Source organism: Chroicocephalus ridibundus, chromosome 2 (genome assembly GCF_963924245.1).
Source record: "Chroicocephalus ridibundus chromosome 2, bChrRid1.1, whole genome shotgun sequence".
In the NCBI taxonomy this organism is placed as follows: Eukaryota; Metazoa; Chordata; class Aves; order Charadriiformes; family Laridae; genus Chroicocephalus; species Chroicocephalus ridibundus.
Window position 1 is genome coordinate 76,087,459 of NC_086285.1, and position 20,266 is coordinate 76,107,724.

A 20,266-nucleotide genomic window follows, 5' to 3' on the forward strand; every position below is an offset into this window, starting at 1 on the left:
GTTCACATCTGGCAGAATGTTAGCATTTACAGTATGGTAACAGTGTGTTACGCATTGTGCACAGATTTAGAAAAATTTTGGTACAAAAAAAAAAAATCTATGATGAGATTCACACTTTTAACAAAAGTAGTGTGAATTCTCCACATCACTACTCACCTGAAAGTAAGCTGCATTCTCTTTCAGATGAACATCAATGCACTTGGTGATCTGAAGAATCCAGCTCCACTGGGTTTGTAATGTATCCATGTAGGCCTAACAAAAATAGTAATAGACAGAACTCAAACCACCACGCTGATTGCTCTCCGTACCTAGACTCAAGCAGAACTATTTATGCTCCACATAAATGCAAATGAAAAATCTGCTAAAATAAATTCATGCACACCAGAATAATGTAATTCATGCAAATAGTTCCCCAAATTCTAAGCATCTACCTAAGCAAAAACAGTTAAATACCTGCTTGTGGGATGCAAAAAGAAATTTGTTCGTGACTTGAATTTTGTTTGATCAGCATAAAGCCTGAAGTGCATGAACAAAAAGGGGGAAAATGCACAAACAGTAGTGCAAATCAAAAATATTTAAACTGCAAATTGTCATGTTCTTCCAAGGAACACTGTCAAACATGATTTTGTAATGATAGCTACTTTTAAATTCAAACTTCTCAAGTAGTCCTCATATATTCTTGTGAAAATTACACACGACTTTTACTTCATTGCTGGAGCTTACAAGAATCTTTCCTTTAAGGCAGAAACTGACCACAGAAGAAATATGAAAGGTGATATTACACAACAAGATAACAGTTGACAAAAGTAAATACACTGAAAAGCAGAAGGGACTTGTTTGTTTGGGTTTTCTTCTATAAGCTTCTTTCAGTTTCAGGGTTCTCATGCACTCTTTAAAACTAAAACAACTACAGCATTTCCTAATAAAATGAGATTTTCCAAATTGCCTCTCTAATTGAACAGTAAATGTACACCAAGCTGTGAAAGCAGAAATGTCTTGGCTAAGCTGTAGAAATGCACTATGAATTTCAGTTACAGAAAGTATTTGCACCTGGATTAAATATAAACCCTCAAAGGGTGTGTCATTCTTCAAAATATGCCTACTAAGATAGCAGAAGAATGACATGCCTGCCCACTATAAATTCTGCTCCACTGTAGTCAACTCAAACAAGATACAGCAATTTCAATACACTCAGGCAACTCCCTAAGCTTTGTATTAATTTTTACATGCACCTATAATCAAATTTGATAGCAATATGTGAGCTCTCCCCATTGCTTTTCAGAAGCCTGCAGTTGTTGCGGCTAGGTTTGTAGAGGAAGGCAGTAACATTTGTTAGAGCAGCTTATACAACTGCTTGAAAATGGACATGCTTTTTGGCAGGCAAACCCTTCTCACGTCCAAATGCAGCATTTAATTTGTGGACTTTCACTGAGAACTTTTCCCATATAGCAATAATGGAGCAAGTGAAATCACACAAAGTCTAACTCACCTCGATTTTGTCTGAAGCAGGATGCTGGTTGAGCACTAGCTGGTCACTTTCTTGCTTCAGCTTGTTGAGTTCTTTTTCTTTGAGCTCCAGTTCACTCATGCGTTTCTAAACAACCAAAAGACAGCTTTAAACAAGCCCCCAAACATATGCTGCTTAAGATTTTCCAGATAGATGTGATAATGTAAAATTATCCCTGCTAACAGTACATAGTAATTCTATTCAGTGTACTGAAGTTAATTATGAAGACAGTAGAATCAAAGAAGGTATAATCATCTCAGTTCTAGTCTCTAGGCTTGACGCTTCACAGAGCAAAGCATCCCAAGTGCTGCCTTTCCTAAGAATGATGGCAGTAAAAATGACTGCATCTTGCAACATCCAGAACAACTGAACTAAAAAAAAAAAAAAATTACCTCCTTAATAGTGTGAACTTTCATTCCCTTTTCAATTTGCTGATCAGCACTAATATTGGTTAAAGAAACGCACATGCTCAACTTCCCTATGTGCCCACAGAAGACAGGGAGCAGTTGCAAACTACCTCTGACTGTGCGCTCAATGTGCTGCTGGCAAAACCGTCAGAGAAAGACAGCAGTTCCCTCTGGTATAGCTCTACCTCCTGGTGACAGACAACCAGGGCCAAATACAGGGACCCTCTGGCCCCTACACAATTAAACTGCTTGATTAAATTGTGGAGAGAATGAAACTGCTTGATTCAAGTCCCTTAGTTTAGCATGCCAACATAATGACTGTGTTCACAAGCTATGTGTGATTACTATTCCACAGCAGACAGTACTGATAAAGCCAGCTTCCAAAGTCAAAAGAAACCATGGCAACTGGTTGAACGGGAGCACAACCTTCCAGTAGATGTCCGATCTTGACTCAAAAGGCTGTCACACAGTACTTCTTAATCCAAAAGCATTGATAAAAATCCCAGGAACTTTGAAAGAGTGAAGAAACATCTGTCCTGGGAAACTGTTCCTCCCCCACTATCCCAAAAGAGGGCCCATGGAAAGCATGGGGAGGTTGAGCTGTCTTACAGAGAAGGCCTCCTGCTTCCTGGAGATGTCAGTGTTCCTGTCACTCCAGTCGTAGAGAAGCTCCTCTTCCTCACAGTCATTGATCCACATGATCTCTCTGCTGGTGGCTTGGATGAGGTTCTGGAATTGACGGAGCTGATCCATTCTCTCAAAGGAGTATTTCTGCAAGGAATTCCAAAAATGAGAAGCCATAAACACAGAAATACACATAAACACACCCAGCCTCTGCTGAGTGGTGAAGGGAAAGCCAAGAGCACAGTACGTCCTTTTTTTTTTTTTTTTTTAAATAACCTAACAGTGAAAACCACACATCTATAAAACCTGTTGGCAATGGACAACAGATAGTGTGCCTGGGTTTATAGAACTATGGAACGTGCTGGCAATGGACAGTGGACAATGTGTCTCGATTTATAGAACAACGGGAACCTGAAGTCAGAAGCTGACGAAAGTCATTTCAGACACAAGTGTAGCAGACATGTAAGCAGGCAAGCAAAAAGGCATGGGGGAAAATACAAGAAATGTCTGAACATTTAACATCCCTTTTACTTGCATTTGCTGCTCATAGTACATCCTTGATGTTGTAGCAGCGCTGTTTGCACAGATGACACTTCTTAAAAAGATTCCTTCTCTGTCCTCACATCACGATACATATCCTGTTGCTTGACATGTGTACAGGAATCAGCTTCCAATTCCAAGGGCTGAATCTACCATTTGCACAAGATTCTCACTGTATTTCACACGAAGATCCACAGTGGAGAAGATGCACAGCCCCACACAGAATTTGGTTCCAATCCCACATTTGAGTAACTTTTTAAGCTTCATCTATAGACTAACTTCATCACTACATTTACTCCCATTAAGGAGGTAGAGTTCTACTCTTCACCTGCTTAAGTGACCAAATCCCTTCACCAGGTGCAAACTAGAAACTTCCTTGTGAGGGTAAGTCAATTATATACCAGGTAATGAATTAATTTCAAGTTCATGACTCCAACTGAACCTTATAGAAACTACAAAGCACTGCCAGTTTACTGCTTAATAGAATTATTTAAATATGTATCTGTAACTCTGTTGAAACCTGAGGTGTCCCTTGACTATCACATGGGTGTTAATAAAGCAAAAAGAGCATTCATCATAGAGCCTTTCAGAAATGAATACATCTCATGCTCACCAAAAGTCCTTCATATTCTTCCTCCAGCTGATGAACCGCAGCCTTCTCCCGCTGAAATAGAGACAGCAAATATTTAGTGAGCCTTTTACAAGTTGCCTATTTGCTGATAGTTTTCTTTACAGTATCAGTATCATAATGTTATAACTGCAGCTGGTAACCTGCAAATGCCTGTAAGAGACAGGTGAGTAGCAGATCTGCACCACTGGAGCACCACAAGAAGTGTAAAACCAAGGCTTGGACAAACTTACTTCCCTCAGGGATGCTTAGTACATAAACAAGGTTGCCCATAACCCCTATAATACCAGAAGAGTTCCTGAAATTGGATCTCTTTCTATACCAAACTCCTAGACAGCTGTGGGGAACCCGCTCATCCTAGAGCTAGCTTTGGAGATTATGAAGTAGTATAAACTACAATGTGAGCAGGAGGTTCCAATTTTTATTCCCATTTCTATGGCTGGGAACATGCACAACCTTGGAACTGGTATTCCGTAGGACCAGACTATCACCTTTCCTATTTGAAGCAGAAAGGAAAAGGGACTAATACCCCTTCCACTCTTCAGTTTGGCTGAGAGATCAGAGCTTCAGAATGGAGTGCCTTTTCTTTAGGTACAACTCCCTCTCCTCCTGTGTGTGTGAGCAATTAACAAAAAAGAAGAATGGGAATGAAGTACGCCTCCTTTCTCCTATGCCTATACCTAGCTGCTGGGCTGATAGGAGAGAAAGTTAGCCACCACATTTTCAGTGTCATCTTTATTCCAATCACAAAATCCAGGGGAAAACAGAAGCCTCAGAGGGGGAAAAAAAAATCCATGAAAAACCCCACACCTAGAAAAGCTCTAAGCTTAGCCCAGAATTTTGGAACTTTTCACAGAAATTCCCTCATTATTCAAGGCTGTATCTAAGCACCCACCTTATCCTTTCCACTTTCTTGTTTTAATGTAGCTAGACAGAAAGTGAGAATAATCATTCTTAGCCATTCTTCCCACAAAAAGTGTTGCAATATTTATTTGCCAGCCTTGGTACACATCAACAAAATGTTAAATAGCAACTAATTTTTCTTTTTAAAATTCTGGGAAAGAAGCAGAACACAAAATAATCATGAAATAATAAATATTAGGGTTTAAAGTGGTTGCTAACATGACACCGGTGCTTCCTGAAGAGAAGCTGTGCTATTCAGATTTCCTTTTTGTAGCGAAACACCAGCGAGCCAATGATATAGATCTAGACTAAGCAACGTGTAAGGGAAGACAGTGATTACCAGATCTGTTTTGACTTTGTCCAGGTGCCAGCGATAGTCTCCAATGGCATTGTGAGTCCTCCTATGGTCACCAATTTGTTGCTCAATGGATGCTGCATCAAACCCCCATTTCACTAGCTCCATTTCAGCCTAGGAGAAAGAAACAGTATTTGTACTTTCATTTACAACATTATTATCTAAATCAGAGCATAAAGGAATTGAACTGAAGCAAACGTGACTATGCAGTAGAGAGTAAAACTGAACAAAGGAAAGTTCAGAATAGGGGGTTACAATTTCTTAAAATTGTCATAATTTCAACCGTGTGACAGGCTCCCAAAGTAGAAGAAACAAAGTAGGGAAAATATTTAAGTTGCTTAAAATTAGACTAGATGAAGCAGACTCAGTAGTGTATTTTCATTTGTTTTCTTTGGACCAAACTATTCTTTTACGTTCTACAGTACAGTTACATTCTTATCACTCTGAAAACAAATTATGACTTTATCAAACAATGCTACTCATGCAATTAATCTGAAAATCCCAGAGTAAAGTTCAGTAGCCCAGTACACCGCATTTTCATTTTAATTACTCTCATGTAAACTCCAATAACTTCAGTTAAATGCAGTCAAACTAAATGAAAAAACAGAAGATAATCTGAAATGATTATAGAACATGTTTTTTGTCTCGCATTTTGGCAACACTTATTGTAGGATGCCGAGTGAAAGTCTCTAGTAACAGCCTTTGAAAAACAGTAATACCCCTGGATAATTACTAACTCGAAAACTATCTGACTGCAGTTCCTTGTTTCATTATTTTGAAATATTAAAAGCCACTGAGTTCACAATTCAGTTCCTCAAACTCCAAATCAGCTTTTATGCTGTAAAGACACACTCCATGTCTGTCTGAATGCCTGCCTGCGCACGCGCACAGTAAAGAAATAGGCATCTTAATCTTGGGTTGGGACCCAATTTGGTAATTACCGGCCTGGAGCCAAATCTCTGTGAGTCAACAGACGACAATAAAGCCCAAACCATGCTCAAGCGTAGGGGTTCAAAGGCAGTGTTGAAAATGATCCAAGAAATAAAACCATTTTGCATTCAGCCATCTAAAAGTTACAGGACTTTGACCCTTATAATTATATTTAAACAGTCAAAAGAGTCTGTAGCAACAGCAGCAGTCCTGGCTGGCTGCCAGCACATGAACAAAGGCTGTCTGGATATCACTGCACTTTTCTTAGCTCTGCACTGGAAATTTGACCGACCCTCCTATCACCTGATTCTCCTGTCAGCGAACCATCCGGACAGAAAACACAAAAACAGCAGCAGAAAGCCACAGTTGCTCAGACCTTTTTCCCACATCTTATCATGTTACTAGGAGAAACATTATCATGGCCCCAATGTGAGCAGGTAATGAGACACAGCACGGTGGGAAGAGGCATGGTGGAAAGTTCAAAATAAGTTTTCCCTAAGAAAACTCAAAAGCTGAACAGGGAGCTAAGTGCTTCCTGGCCCCACATCAGCTTTGCCTTAGGGATTGAAGAAGGGAGAGTGAGCAAGCCTTTTACTTTCACAGGAGCTTTTGTGTGGGAACACATCTATAAAGCACTTGCTTATGGTCCCTGTGCTCAGCTGGGGGTGTCTGAGCAGGATGTCACGTGGCGTCTTTGGGAGGTGCAGCATGTTCGCAGTCTTTCATCACTGGAAGCATGCCCAGTGTCTGTCCAACATCACTCCTCAAACCGTGGCAGGTCTGACGATTAGCTCGCTCTCCCACAGTGTGTGTAGAGTGACCATATCTGCTGTTGCTCTCCTGGCACGATGCTTATACACGTTATCACTCAAGGAGTCCATCTCCACTTCCCCTTCTTCCTCCAAAGCATGCCACGCTATGGGAGGGCACTGAAAGACTAGACTATGACTAGCACTCACATAAAAGTATGGGAACTGTACAGAGCTCTCCCCTCCTCATCTGGTTTGCATAGCAGCCACCTGGCAAACACCATATGCAGATAACAATGACAGGATCACTAAGCAACAGCCTAATAAAGAGAGATAAAAATAATGCAATTTTTCAGTTTACAAGGCATCTGCAAAGTATAACTTCAGCCAACTTGTTCCATCCTCCATACCTGTCTCTCAGAAAGGGCTGTCCACCCACAAACACACAACTTTCACTTCAGATGCACAAAAACAGGCTACAGGCTCTCAACATGTGTTTCCTACTCCAGGTTACATCATCAACAGCTGTGCACAGGCAATCTATTCTGCGCATGCAACAGACACATGCGAAAATGCTGAATTTGCTATTTCAGCAGTGACTTCTGAAGATCAAGTCCTGGGGCAATCGGCTCTACCTTCTGGCTCCCACTATGATAAGGTTAGATTAGAGGGAGAGAACAACTGTAAAATACTGGACAGTGGTTAAATCTGTGAAGCTGGTCCTCTCTGTGTAAAGGGTTAAGATAAATACGAATCGTAAAGGAAATCTGTGGAAGAAAGGAAGGAAATATTGAGCGTAATAATCTCTAACGCAAACATGCCAATGTCTTTTGTGATGTTAACATCTGGGTCTTATTTAGCTTTCAAATCTAACTTCCACACTTTTTCCTCTGCAAAAGACAACCCCAAATTCATGTTCACATTTCAGTGGAAACTCAATACATGTACAATCCTGCAATTAAAAAAAATAAAATGAGTAACTTAGAATAATATATGAGCATTAAAGTATACTTTTAATTTTCTGCTGGCACCCAAAACGTTACTGCATGTGAGGTGACGTTCATAAACAACACCAGGTCTTAGCCTTGTCTCTGGGTTTTGCACAGATTTACCTTCTGCTGCCTCATCCAGTTTAAACATTCACTTGTGACACGTTTCGTGTACTCATCCCATCCTGAGCCACTCTGAGAGGAGAAGCAACCACCACCTTTGGAGCTGGCCCTCCTGGCGCGGGGAACACTGATGGCTTTGTACAGGGCACGCATTTGCTCTTGAAGTTGAAGCAGCCTGAAAGGGAAGGAACCAGTAAGCGCCTATGAGGAAAACAACCAGAAAACATGGAAACAACTCAATTCATCTCTCCCACTGGACCACCAGGTACTCAAAACAAAGTGCTGAAAACACAGGCTGTGGGAAAAATATATTTAAAATTTCATGGGGACAAGCAAGGTGTGAAATTATGTAAGAAATATGTTACTGCAGGGCCCTTCTCCATGTTAGCATGCCCCAAACAAACACGACTGACTTCTGTCACATCCTGCAACACCAGAGAAGGTGTGCACTTTAGACACCACAAACTTCTATCAGCCACATTCCCTTCCCCAGCCCTTCCCTGGCAATACCTTTTCTGATACATTTCACAGGGTTGGCCCATCTGCCTCATCTCTCTGATCAGCCCATCCAGGATATCCATTTGGTCATTTGCCTGCGCAAAACACTCTTCCAGATCTCTGTTCCCTCGAATCTGGACACCATCCCCATATTTCAATTCCTAAAAAAAAACAAAAAAACCAAAAAGAGAGAGAGAGAGATGGGAGATTAAAGTAAATATTCATCACCCAAGCTTCAGCATACTTGTTTTAAGAGAGATGCTATAGGGACCAATTATTTTTAAGAAGCATGATAGATTTCAACTGCTGGGTCTCTGATTGCCAGTTTTAACTGGCAGAAGGCCAGTCAACAAAGGATCCACAGTCATTGGAAAGTCCTTATTACAAATAAAATACAATAGAAAATTATTAAAACACAATACCAACCAAACCTTTCCATAAAGAACAGCACACCCTGACTGATGTTTGTTTCACCAGAGCCAAGGCTTTGCACAGTGTGCTAAGCTTTTAAGACCTTATGCTTTGGTGTTTAGAGGGCAAGAAGCAAACACTCAGTCCCAGCGGGAGTTGGTGGATATTGCTCCTGATTTTTCAGAGGTTTCTCTGAGGTGCTAAGACTTACAGACATTGCTCCTCCCCTGCAAAAATGTAGACTGCACCCTGTCTGCCTGGGACCAGCTCCATGTCCAGTCATATTTGCATAACACCTTACCACCCAAAGTCTACGCAAATTCTGCATGCACCCTCTCAGTGCAGTGGACCACAGTATGGTCATGATGCTTCAAGCAGGAAGACAGGACTTTTTTGGTCTCATCCTATACTGACACAGCCATGCTGGACAAAACACAACACAGCTGTGATTTTATTTTGAAATAAAATGTTGATGGACCTCATTACTTCGTCCCTCAGAAAGAAAAGAAGAAAAAAAAGTAAGCAATGCATGCTGTGGCATCAAGATGGAGCAAAACATCACTTTCTTTTAACTTCAATGGAATAATATTAATCCTTCACAAGAGGCAGTATTTGCTCTGGCATTGATTTTTATATAAACATGCTCACACGTGCTGTATCTCTGAAAAGGAAATGAACTGCTAACCACAGAGTTCATTCCTGAACTAATTTTGTGTCCACAGAGGGACCAAAAGTGCGCATTAAATCACATCTACTGCCAGAACTGCAAATGGGGTTTTCTTGAGGATGCACTCACCACCCTGCCCCTCCTCTGACTTCAGCCAGAAGAGGGGACATCCCACATTCGCCAGGACCGAATCTAGTGTCAAAGAGTAACCCACCCTCAGGCACTATGGATTTATATCGGTGCAGCATATAGCAAAGATCATCTCTATGCGTTTGGGATGAAACAGTCAAGAATATTTTAATGTAGTTTCATATAATTCTTCAGGAATAATCTAGAAAAATAAAATAAACCTAATGAAAGTTTTTCCTGTGGTGGTTCAGGTTCTTTATGGCCCAGAAAATGATGACGATATTCTACAGGACACACTAAGAGATTATAAGTGGTCATAACATTATTAACAGCTGTTTACACTGACAGTGGCCTTGATCTAAAGTTGGAAAATAAGATGCAGTAGAATCTGTTTGAAGGGTGGTTTTTTGTTTTGTTTTTTTTTAAAAATCAAGAAGTCCCCCTTTTCTTAATCAGATGCCTTTCAATCAGTTTTACTGAACACTGAGTGCAGACAGAGGAGTGAGACCTAGGAAGGCAGCGCGCTATTCTACTCCCAGTTGCCTCACACAAACAGCCGAAAGGGGCGAAAGGAGATGAAGAAGCAGAGCCTGTGAGTCCAGATAACAATGCAGCATTCATTCCCTGTAATATTCATAATCACTTTTGATAAGAAGAACAAGGAGCACTCACGGGTTGTACTATGAGCTCAGCTCGCATCAGGCAATCCGAACAGTTTTGCAAAAGCTCCTGGATGGTGTTCTGGCGTCTGGACACTGTACAGGTCCCATTCTGACTGTTGTGGGGGAGAAGAAGGAGACGAAGTAAGTACAGAGTAATCACCCGTTTTGAAGAGACACGAGAAACACAAATTTGGAAAAGCTATGGGAAGTTACACGAAATAATCCATCTCATTTAGCTTCACAGAGACATACACGCTTTATCTGGCCCTCCTGCTTTACTGCACTGTGAAGTTTTAATGCCGATTCCGCGATGGCAGAGCCACTTTATAATTCTGTAACAGCAGGCGTGAACTGACTTTGCCACAGGGTAGAGTAGAAGATGGAAACCAGCATGCCATAAAGGAGAAAGTTCTTCTTCCAGTATGGGTATCTGTGGCTTTGATAGACAAAACTTTTGCAGAATTACAGTGAGAATGAATTATTCACGATCTTTGTTAAAGTCAATATATTAGAACATAGCCTTTGCATCTTACCACACCAGCCATCGAATGTCAGAGCATAAAAGGAAAGTAGGATACTCTGCTACACAAGCGCATGAGAACACACGTCCATACAAGCATAGAAGGAGCCCTTTTATCAGCAGAAATGCATGAAGCTAGTGCAGTGTCTTAAGAAAGAACTGCAAGATGCACAAGCTACTACAAAAACAGATGTAGGCCCTGGAGTTAAAGGACATGCTTTCTTACAAAGAAATAAAATGGGAGTTTGTGAGTTCCAAGTAAAACTCTAGAAGCAAAAACACTAGTAGGGGAAAAAGCCAAGACAGATAATGGGGTCATTACTGTTGTCTTGCACATAATCTACTGCATCCATACTGCCAGAAGGTTGCTTTTCCAGCGTTTGGGATTCAGCCACCAAAGCGAGCCACTGCTAGTTGAATGTGGGTGAGGTGCTTCAAGCAAGGAACCATTCCTTGCTGATGGAATCAGAGCTCCCAAGCAAGCCCAGGCAGCTCCCAAACCAAAGCACTTGCCAGTGAAACTAAAATAAACCACTACTAAGAGACAGTAAGAAACTGAGACACTTCCAAGCCCTGCCTCGTTTTCTAACTCCTGTGCTCATGGTAGGTAACCTTTTCCATTACAAATCACTAAAGGCCCAAACCTTCCATACAACACAAACATCAAAAAGACTATCAGTGCAAACCTGTCCAGCTCAGAGCCAGCAAGTCGTATGGATTCAATGGAAATCTTTCTACTGACTTCAACAGACTCTGATCACCCTTCACAAAAGGAAATGTGACAATGTAAAAAACTCGTCAGGGCTACCCTTGGGAAAATCACTGCAGTGGTGAGAAACGTTCAACAGTATATTTTTAAGAGCTCTTCTGTGTGTGCAGCTGGTGCTTCAGCAGCCTGCCATTCTCCTATTAAGTCTTCTTGAACAAGTGGAAAAAGTTTGAGCAACTTTTCACCAGCTTCCCCTAATACCAGGGAGCAGACCCTCAAAGACAGAGAGAGGACTGCAGAATCATTGGGTGACTTAAAACAAGCCGTGCACACACAACTCCTGGCCTGCGGTGTGACCCTTTGGCTGCACAAACGCTGTGCTCTACTGTGCTATGCACCCCCGTATATCTTGGAAACAGCTTAAAGAAAACAATTGTGAAAAATAACATATGGGTCTGATTTTGTGCCAGGCTTCCCATCAGCTTCCTTTTCTAAATCATTCCTTCTCCTTAGGCATCGCTGTTGTGTTTGGATCTAGAAGTATCTGACTCCATCTAAAATTTGCATTTAATTATACTCACAATTATTTTCATGAATGAAACATAATAAAGAAGAGAGAGGAACCTTCCAAGCAATTTTCTCTTTTTAGAACATCAGAAGAGTATTTTTTCTTCAATCACTTTTTCAATCATCTCCTGACAGCTATAAATGCTGGATATCCATTAAAGCCAGAAGATCTATAGAGGGGGACCACACTTCTACTGTAATAAATCAGAGTATCTCCACTGGCTTCACTGTAACTTCACTGACCTCAAAGACATATACTTCACTCTGAGAGAAGGTCTAAACAATGGCTGTCACAGTTAACACACTAAGAAATTGTGAAGAAAAGCTCTTTTCAAATAAATAAAAAACAATTTAAGAGATAGAAAAAGTAGAATTACAAGTATTTTGTGTTCATCCCAATAATGTTAGAATACCACATCCAGAATTATTGTCCAAATACTAAAAAAGTTGGAAAACTGAATACGATTTCATATAGATGCACAAAACTATTTCAAAGGCGGAAGCAGATGCCTTGAAGTGGGAGGCTTAAGCGTACCCTATATAGATCTTCAAATGAAGATCTAGAAGTTACTTGTTTACAGTTCACGGGGACCTTCACAAGAAGAAAGCAGCAAGCATTTAAGGCTCTCCAATCTAATAGAAAAAGACATAACCAAATAATGGCAGAGGCTGGAGCAACACAAACTGAAACCAAAAAAGAGCACACTATTTCATCAATGCTGCCTTTCACACCTTGGATGTCAGTTTTGTTGTTAAACAACTAACTGTTTTGCTAGTCAAAATACTGAGAACAATACTAGGATAACACATGAAAAGGTAGTGGCCTGTTAGAGGCAGTTGGTGACACTGGAAGAGATAGTGGCTTTCAAATCCATCAGCTGACCAAACAGCTAACATGGGTTATGGGGCATACCCAGAGACAGCAGACACAGGTACTGGAGCTCATGTTTGATGGCATAGCTCCACCAAGTCAACAGGACTCAAAGACTTCACCTCCGAAGAGGATTTAGCTGTACAAACTCAGTCAAGAAGGGCATAAATCAACTTCTGAAATTAGAAAATAGAGATACATAGCAAGCCAATGCCTCAACATATACCGGTTGATACCACAGATGGCATTAGCATGATCTCACATGGACACATCTTCAATACTTTTCACCCATGTGACAGTAGAGTATTTCATAAGCAGTTTCAAAGGCCCTTGGTGTAATATTCCTCTTACTGAAGCCAACAAGCCTTTAATGGGAAGGGGTAGATCAAAGCAGAAACCCCAATGCACAGTAAGCAGACATCCAACCTTGAGGCAGAAGGAAAACAGCCAGCCAAAGGAAAACCATATCCAACACAATGGCATAAGGAAAAAAAAAACGGACTAAAGAAACCGAGACAAACCCTAAACCCTGGAACATGCTACATGGCATCTTACCGTGGAGGCAAGAATGAAGCTAGGTTACAACCACGTAACCTCGATTATATATAAACACACATTTATGTCCCTCAAAGATGTACGACTCCAACAATCCTCACAGGACACAGATTAAATGGAGTACTGCAGATGGTATTTGGTCAATGTCTCTCTTCCTTCCTCTGATTTTGTTTACATCAAACTGAATGAGCTTAAAGTAATGTTTGGTCATTGTAACAACTACTGCTGCTATGATGACAATTTGACTTGATTTGAACCCTGGCAGCATCTAAAGCTCGAACCTGTGAATAGGATCCTGCTGCACCAAACACTGTAGGCACACCACACAGTGAAAATATGGACAGGTTTTTCCTTTGTTTTACTACACCTCTGTAAATAGAGTGTATGTTTTCAACCATTCCAGCAGAAAGGGAAAGAACTGGAGCTTGGTCCTTTATCACGACTTGTAACACAAGAGTGCACAGACTCCTACTAATAAATACATGCACTTGCAAGAATCTGACTATTTGCTGTACTGCTTTGGTTTTGTAAACCCTGAAGAACAGTGCCCAGTGAAACAGCCCAGACTGCTTCAGAACTTAACTACCTATTTGTCCCTACAACTCAAAATTTTAGACCAAGACACTTATTTGGAAGGCAACTCATGAATTTCAAAAAGATACTATTAAACTGAACTCTTTATTAAAATTACTTAGTTTTAATAGTCATTAACTATTAAAGCAACAAAGGAAAACAAAGGTGGCTAGTGTCTTTGTTTTAAAGTTATGAGAAAACTTCAAAACACAGAAGAATCACTTTTATTTGGGACTTTAAAATGTAGCCCTGTATTTCTCTACTGCCAGAAGAATCCTAGGAAAGCCACGGCACCCTGACATTGTCATCATTCTGTACAGGAGCCACCCTGCTTGCTGCATGCCAAGGCAGAATACATTGCTCACGTGCTATACTGCGCTCTTGCTCTCCCAGAGAAATGAGAAGCAGCCCAAGCCCTGCTGCCACCGGGCTTTGGGCAGGATGGTAGCTCAGACAACACCTCCTTGCTACAATACACCCCACCTGAGCTAAACTCAGACACCTCCTTACTGATGAATCCGCAGTTTCTGGACTAGGACCGCACCTAACTGTTAAGCAGTACCAGTGATCCTCACGAGACCCCCAGCTCTACAGAAACAAGGAATAACTATTCCTGCTTTTCATAAACGGGACTGAGAAACACTCCCGAGCCCATACAATGAGTTACAAGAGTTGAGACAGACACAGCAAACCCAACTGTGCCCACGTCCCTGGAACACAGCAGGGCTGGCTGCTGCCCCACTGACTTTATTCAAGCAGTGGAAAGATTTCCTAAGTGATACATTTTGAATAAATGATATATCCTCTGTAAATACTCAACTTGCACCCTTAAAGGCCCAGCCAAGTTGTCATTACTGCAGGACCTGAGGGGCAAGGAAGAAAGCCAGCTCCCTTCTGCTTTCTCATTTGCCTCCTGCTGCTGAAGACCTGCACACCCCCAGCATAAATGCCTGCAACCTGGAGACAGCTCTGGCTTCTGCCTTTATTAGTACACATCAAGAGGCTGCTGTGTTATCCGGGGGGGCGATTAGCGTCTACAGAAGCAGGGCAAAGGAGACACCCAGAAGCACATCCAGCAGCTCTGCGGAGCCTTCACAGCTCCTTAAAGCTTTGGAAGCACAAAGGGGAACACTCTTGGCCCAAAGATCCAATTTAGACCAAATTAGAATAATCCTTTTTAAGTTTTCTGACTCCTCCACAAAACATTTAGACTTTTAAAAATTCAAAGCTTTTTTTCTTTTTCATTCAAAAAGTAAAGGAAGCTTTAAAAAAGGTCTTTTTGCAGATCCAAAGCATTGAGCGACTCCCATAACTCAACACTGAGAGCAAAACAATAGCACTTCTTTTTCTTTTTTTTCTTCCCCCCTGCATGCACACAAACTTGTTTGAACAAGCAATAGATTCATCAAGGGATTACCTGGTATGCCCAGAGTAGGCAAGTTAGAAGAAAAACCTGACCTGGAATCTCCATTCCCAGCACACACAGCCTGCACACACCACGGGACTAAACCACCGCCCATCTGCCACCGCCTGCCACTTGGGTATGCGTGCCCCTGAAAACGCACAGTCATACACCGGCAAAAAGTACAAATCACAATATCCATTAGAATATAACCAGAAATTAAAATACTCTAACACAGGGGGTTCCACCCCGCTCCCGCCCCAAAAGAAGGTGAATGCAAGTGTCAGAAATCATTGAGAGGTTCGTAACTGAGTTCTTCCCATATGTCTCTGCTCTTACTAGGATCACTTCTGGCACACCACGGCCTCGACAAACTAGCCCCATCCGCCGAGTATGCACATAGACTAAGGCACGATGACAGGAAACCTCAGAAGATGTCTGCATCTTGCATGATCAGGCTCTAACTACCATTAGAAACGTGCAAAAAATTTAAGAGTCGCTAGAGAAATCTTAAGACCCCTAAGGCCAAGTGCCTTCAGAGCAAGCAGGGTTTCACAAGGGTTCCTGCCACACCTATATGCAGAAAATCCTTGCACTTTTTCCCACTATTATTAATCACGAGCAGCAACGGCAAGTTTCTAAAGGCCATCCCTGCCCGGTGCAGCAGGTTGCAGACACGCTGCCTCTCCCACCTCCAGCTCTGGGAGAGGGAGGTGCCGAATGCAGGGTCCAACCAGGACCATGGAGATACACCTCTGCCGGAGAGCAGCTGCTCCAAATGCAACAAATCCCTTGCCTGACGGAGGCTTTCAGGCCTGCAAAGGTACCTCGCTTGAAATCTCACACACATACCTATGACAAGGTGAGCTGGGAAAGGTACAGTCTGGCTTTCTTCTCATGGCATAGCAGTGTCACCAGCTCTTGCCAAGACTCATTTCTTGGCCAGCTCGAGCACGGCACAGGCTCTGCCGGCGTGGCAAGTACTCAGCAGCAGTTCAGACACATTCCTCCCTCCCTCTCTGTCTGCCCATGTTTTCTTTTGTCACCAGGCAGTTTTTCCCCCCCAACAAAAGGCTGTGACAGCGGAGTTCAAAGAGGACATTTCCATGCCAGCCCCACCACGACTCCACTGGGCTGGGACCCTGCAACCCCCTGCGAGGCTGATGGGAAGGGCAAAAAATGCAACTTTGAAACTGTTTTCTGCAAGTTGACCTTGTCTGTGAGTCCCTGAAAGTAATGTCAGGGCACGGGATGTGAATGGCTAACTCTTCTTCTAACTCAGAGCACAGAAGTTACATTAATCCTTAACCAAAAATTGCATAAATTAATTTATTTTCTGAGCAACATATCACATGGTGGCCATGAATCCTACGCTATTTTTTTCCCCTAATCTCAGCAATGACAACTAAAAGTGCACAACTTGCCATTTTTTTCCTTCTCTCACAGTGTACCAGATTTTATCTCTCCATGGCGAAGACATTGATAAATATTTGACTGATGAATTGGCAGTTTAGGAGCGTGTGACTCACTGTCAAGCTGAGTATCTGTACTCAGGGCCAAGCTCATCCTGAGTTCCCAAGCCAGAAGAAACCAGGAATGTTGTAAAAGCACCTTGCTGAGCCCTACGGGCAGGGAGCGTCTTATATTGCTCTGTGAGTAATGTAATGCTCAGCACAGACTTGTTTGGCAGAATACGCCCCAAAACTTACAAGACTAGACCCTAAGTTGAATCCTACTGCATTTAAAATAAAGGTACAGTGATCTTCCCCATTGGAAAAAGAAGCCTCAGTTTTGTAAGTTCAGTAATTGCCACTAAACTTTGGCACAGAAGATACCAGGCTGAACTCAATTATTAAAACCAATTCCACAGATGATGGCCCTGATCCTGCAAGCACAACATGCACAGGATTTAGTGGATTTTCTGCATGCAGCGCATATGCAAAATCAGGCACTACTGCTTTTTTCCTTAACTGTCAACAAAACCCTCATTTTGTATTTCCGGACACATTTTATTTCAAATCAGCACTGGTTAAAAATAAAGCTATGCAACTCAGTAAGGTGCAAACACACATATTGTTTTGCAAAATAAAAAAATACTTAGTATTTTGTATAGTCAGCTCTTTTCACATAAAAGAAAATATGGAAATATATACATACATATATATATGTATTTTGATCTCATTAACAAGGGTCTTTAGTTCCATGCAGAAACCTCACAATAAAGTGAACAAGAACTTTCATTGCAACCTCCTTGCCAGATATGCCTTCCCAAAAAGGATATATGAATATTATGTTATAAAGAGTAAATGAAAGGATATTGATATAAGGTTGTTAACCTCTTGGTCAGTTCTGTCCTTTCCACTCTTGCTACACCACTATTGAACACTAAAGAAACCAGTCCTAACAAACTATGGACTGGTTTAAAATATGTAATAAAAGCCAAAGGAAGCTAAATTAAAGGAAGGTATTTCTCCTCTAGTGAAAGTCAGGAGTAACAGGGAAGTCACTCTAGTGAATCCAATATAGTTGCAGCAGAATGAAGTCTGGAAAAAGAGAACAGCCAGGAAGTAGCATGTTCTGCCATTAATTTTTCATGTCTGTCTCTTGTAAACAGCGAAGGTATTTCCAGCGGAGCACCACTAGTAAAACAAAGCCTCACAAATGCAACACAGCGATGGCATTTTGGAGTCCTAGTATGTGCACTCTCCCATGGTGAAGTATTGAACTGTTCTAATTATATAGCAATAAATAGATATTCTCATACTACTGTAATAGTAAGGAGACATGTTGTAGCTGCAATTCATCTTAACTAATTTACCTGTGCACGCACCAAACTGAAAATCAAATGAAGAAATGAAACTAAGAACTGGACAAAGTAACAAACAAAAAATGGGTAGAATCCAAGTTTTGTCTTTCATTCAGCAGCCCTCTAGCAAGAGGTCTGACGTACCTAAACGGAGCTCTCTCTGCTCTCTAGGGTAATCCTGATTCTCTACAGTCATTTATAGATCTGCTTGATGTAACAAATCCTGCCTGTTCTCATCTGCTGTTTATTTAATATATATGTTTAATTCTCATCCTTCTGCAATGTAATCATGATGTACTATCCATAAAATCAGGGCTTAAATTCTATCACAAATTATACAACAGCACTTCCAAATAAATTCCTAAATTGGTGGCATCAGTAATTAGACCAATAAGTTTAAGCGAGCCATTCCATGTGTAAAAAAAGAGTAATCACCAGCATAGTTTTGTATAGGTGCCTTATTCACACACCAGTGCTGTTTCCTTCAGTGACAGTAAGTGCTGTCTGCTTTTCAGTCCCGTGAAATCACAGCCAAGGGGATTAATGGAGAAGTCTTCATGACCACTGAACTTATTTTTCATACATTCATAGCACAGCTTTGCTCCAAAAAGTCTTTGCTGGAATTGATCTGCGCAGATTGCAGGTACAGCTGCATCCATGACAGCAGGAGTTCTCCAAAGCAGGATGCACAGCCGGCACCCTGCCTACAGGATCTTGACCGGGCTCGCAGCAACAGGGCAAGTAGGAATTTAAAGAGGAAGAGGGGAGGAAAGCAGACTGATGTTGCCGGTAATGCATCTTTGCTCCCCAGCCACCAAGTGTCAGGGATCATAAAAGATCCTGGCCTTAAACTCCCGGGCCTTGCACAAGCTAGAAACAAACTCAAAAAAATGAATGAGAGCGCCATTCTTATTAGTTAAAATCTTTTCCTAGCCCTAGTTACGCAACCGACAGGGAGGACAGCCTGGGTGTGTGAGATGTAACGCAGTTCAGCCCAGCACGGCCTGCTGTGCGTCACCGTGCGAAGCGGGAGTTCATCGGCAGAGAACCGCTGGGTCAGTACCACCGGCACAGCGGCACTCACACCCCGGAGCGCAAAGGGGAGACGCTGAGGCTACCCTGCTGCTTTTTATCCTGTTCGCTCTCTTCACAGAGAGTCCCCACCAAAAGTTTTTGTTTGGTTGGTTTGTTGTTTTGTTTTTTTTTTTAAATTAAAAGTTCTTTGCTTGCGTTTAAAAGCCTTTTTAGAAGTTAGTCTCCTCAGGGAGGACAGGAAAGGCTTGCAAGCTGGCACACCTAGGACACAAGGGGGTGGACTGACGACAGCCCTTCGAAGGCAGGCCCGAGGGACCGGGACCGGCACCGGGACGGGGGCCGTGGCCCGCTCCCCCCGGACCGCACCTACCCGTATCCGTCGGAGGCGTAGTCCCCCCCGTAGGTCTTCTGGTAGTAGTAGGTCTTGTGGGTGTGGGTGCCGCCGCCGCCGCCGCCCCCCACCACATGGGAGCTCATCTCGTAGCGCAGGTCGGTGCCCGAGTCGGCCCGCGCCATCCGGCCCAGGGTGTTGATCCGCGGGTGGGAGCCGCCGTTGACGCTCATGGCGGCGGGGGAGCGCGGGGGGCCGCCGCCCGGGGGGAGAGGGGACGAAGGGGAAAGCGAAGGAGAAACTGACCCAGACCCGACGCGGGGAAAGGCATTCACCCCCGGCAGGGCCCAGCCGCGCTGCCCGCCGAGGGACGGGGAAGGGCCGAGCTCCGGCCCGCAGGTGAGGGGAGGGCAGGGAAGGGGGAGGCCGCGGTGCGCGGTGGCGGACCGGCGGGCGGCGGAGGCTGCGGGCGGCGGCGGCAAGAGCGGAGGTCCTGTCCTGTCCTGTCCCGTCCCCTCCCCGCCGGCAGAGGAAAGGCGAAGCCACACCTTTCGGCGTCGGTTTTAAGCGGCGCTCCTGGGCGTGGAGCCGCCGCCGCCCTCCGCGCCTCCTCGGCGGCCGCCTCAGGTTTCCCCGCCGCCCCGACCCCTGTCCCGGCGGTGCCGCTCCCCGCTGTCCGCCCGGGCACCTCTCTCAGCCTCCCACCGGTGTTTCCACCGTCCGTGGTGCGTGGACTCCCCTCATAAGTTCCCGATGGAGGGTTGAAGTCCATTAA

The 20,266-nt window shown here is 43.1% G+C and overlaps 1 protein-coding gene across 4 annotated transcripts in view; it reads right to left on the reverse strand.

The window, feature by feature from the left end:
• The window catches only part of DSP (desmoplakin), a 38,753-nt gene extending 18,723 nt beyond the window's left edge, over positions 1-20,030 (reverse strand). For 2 of the 4 annotated variants that reach the window (XM_063325944.1, XM_063325942.1), the window contains exons 1-9: positions 19,531-20,030; positions 10,133-10,235; positions 8,266-8,414; positions 7,756-7,930; positions 4,950-5,078; positions 3,692-3,742; positions 2,524-2,685; positions 1,490-1,594; positions 157-252 (exon numbers count right to left, since the gene is read on the reverse strand). In XM_063325944.1, coding sequence (XP_063182014.1) covers positions 157-252; positions 1,490-1,594; positions 2,524-2,685; positions 3,692-3,742; positions 4,950-5,078; positions 7,756-7,930; positions 8,266-8,414; positions 10,133-10,235; positions 19,531-19,724 — 1,164 coding nt within the window. In that variant the 5' untranslated portion in view covers positions 19,725-20,030. Of the gene's footprint in view, positions 1-156; positions 253-1,489; positions 1,595-2,523; positions 2,686-3,691; positions 3,743-4,949; positions 5,079-7,755; positions 7,931-8,265; positions 8,415-10,132; positions 10,236-16,171; positions 16,257-19,530 lie in introns of those variants that run through there. The other 2 variants (XM_063325943.1, XM_063325940.1) reach the window with 2 other exon arrangements.
• Positions 20,031-20,266: the final 236 nt, after the last annotated feature.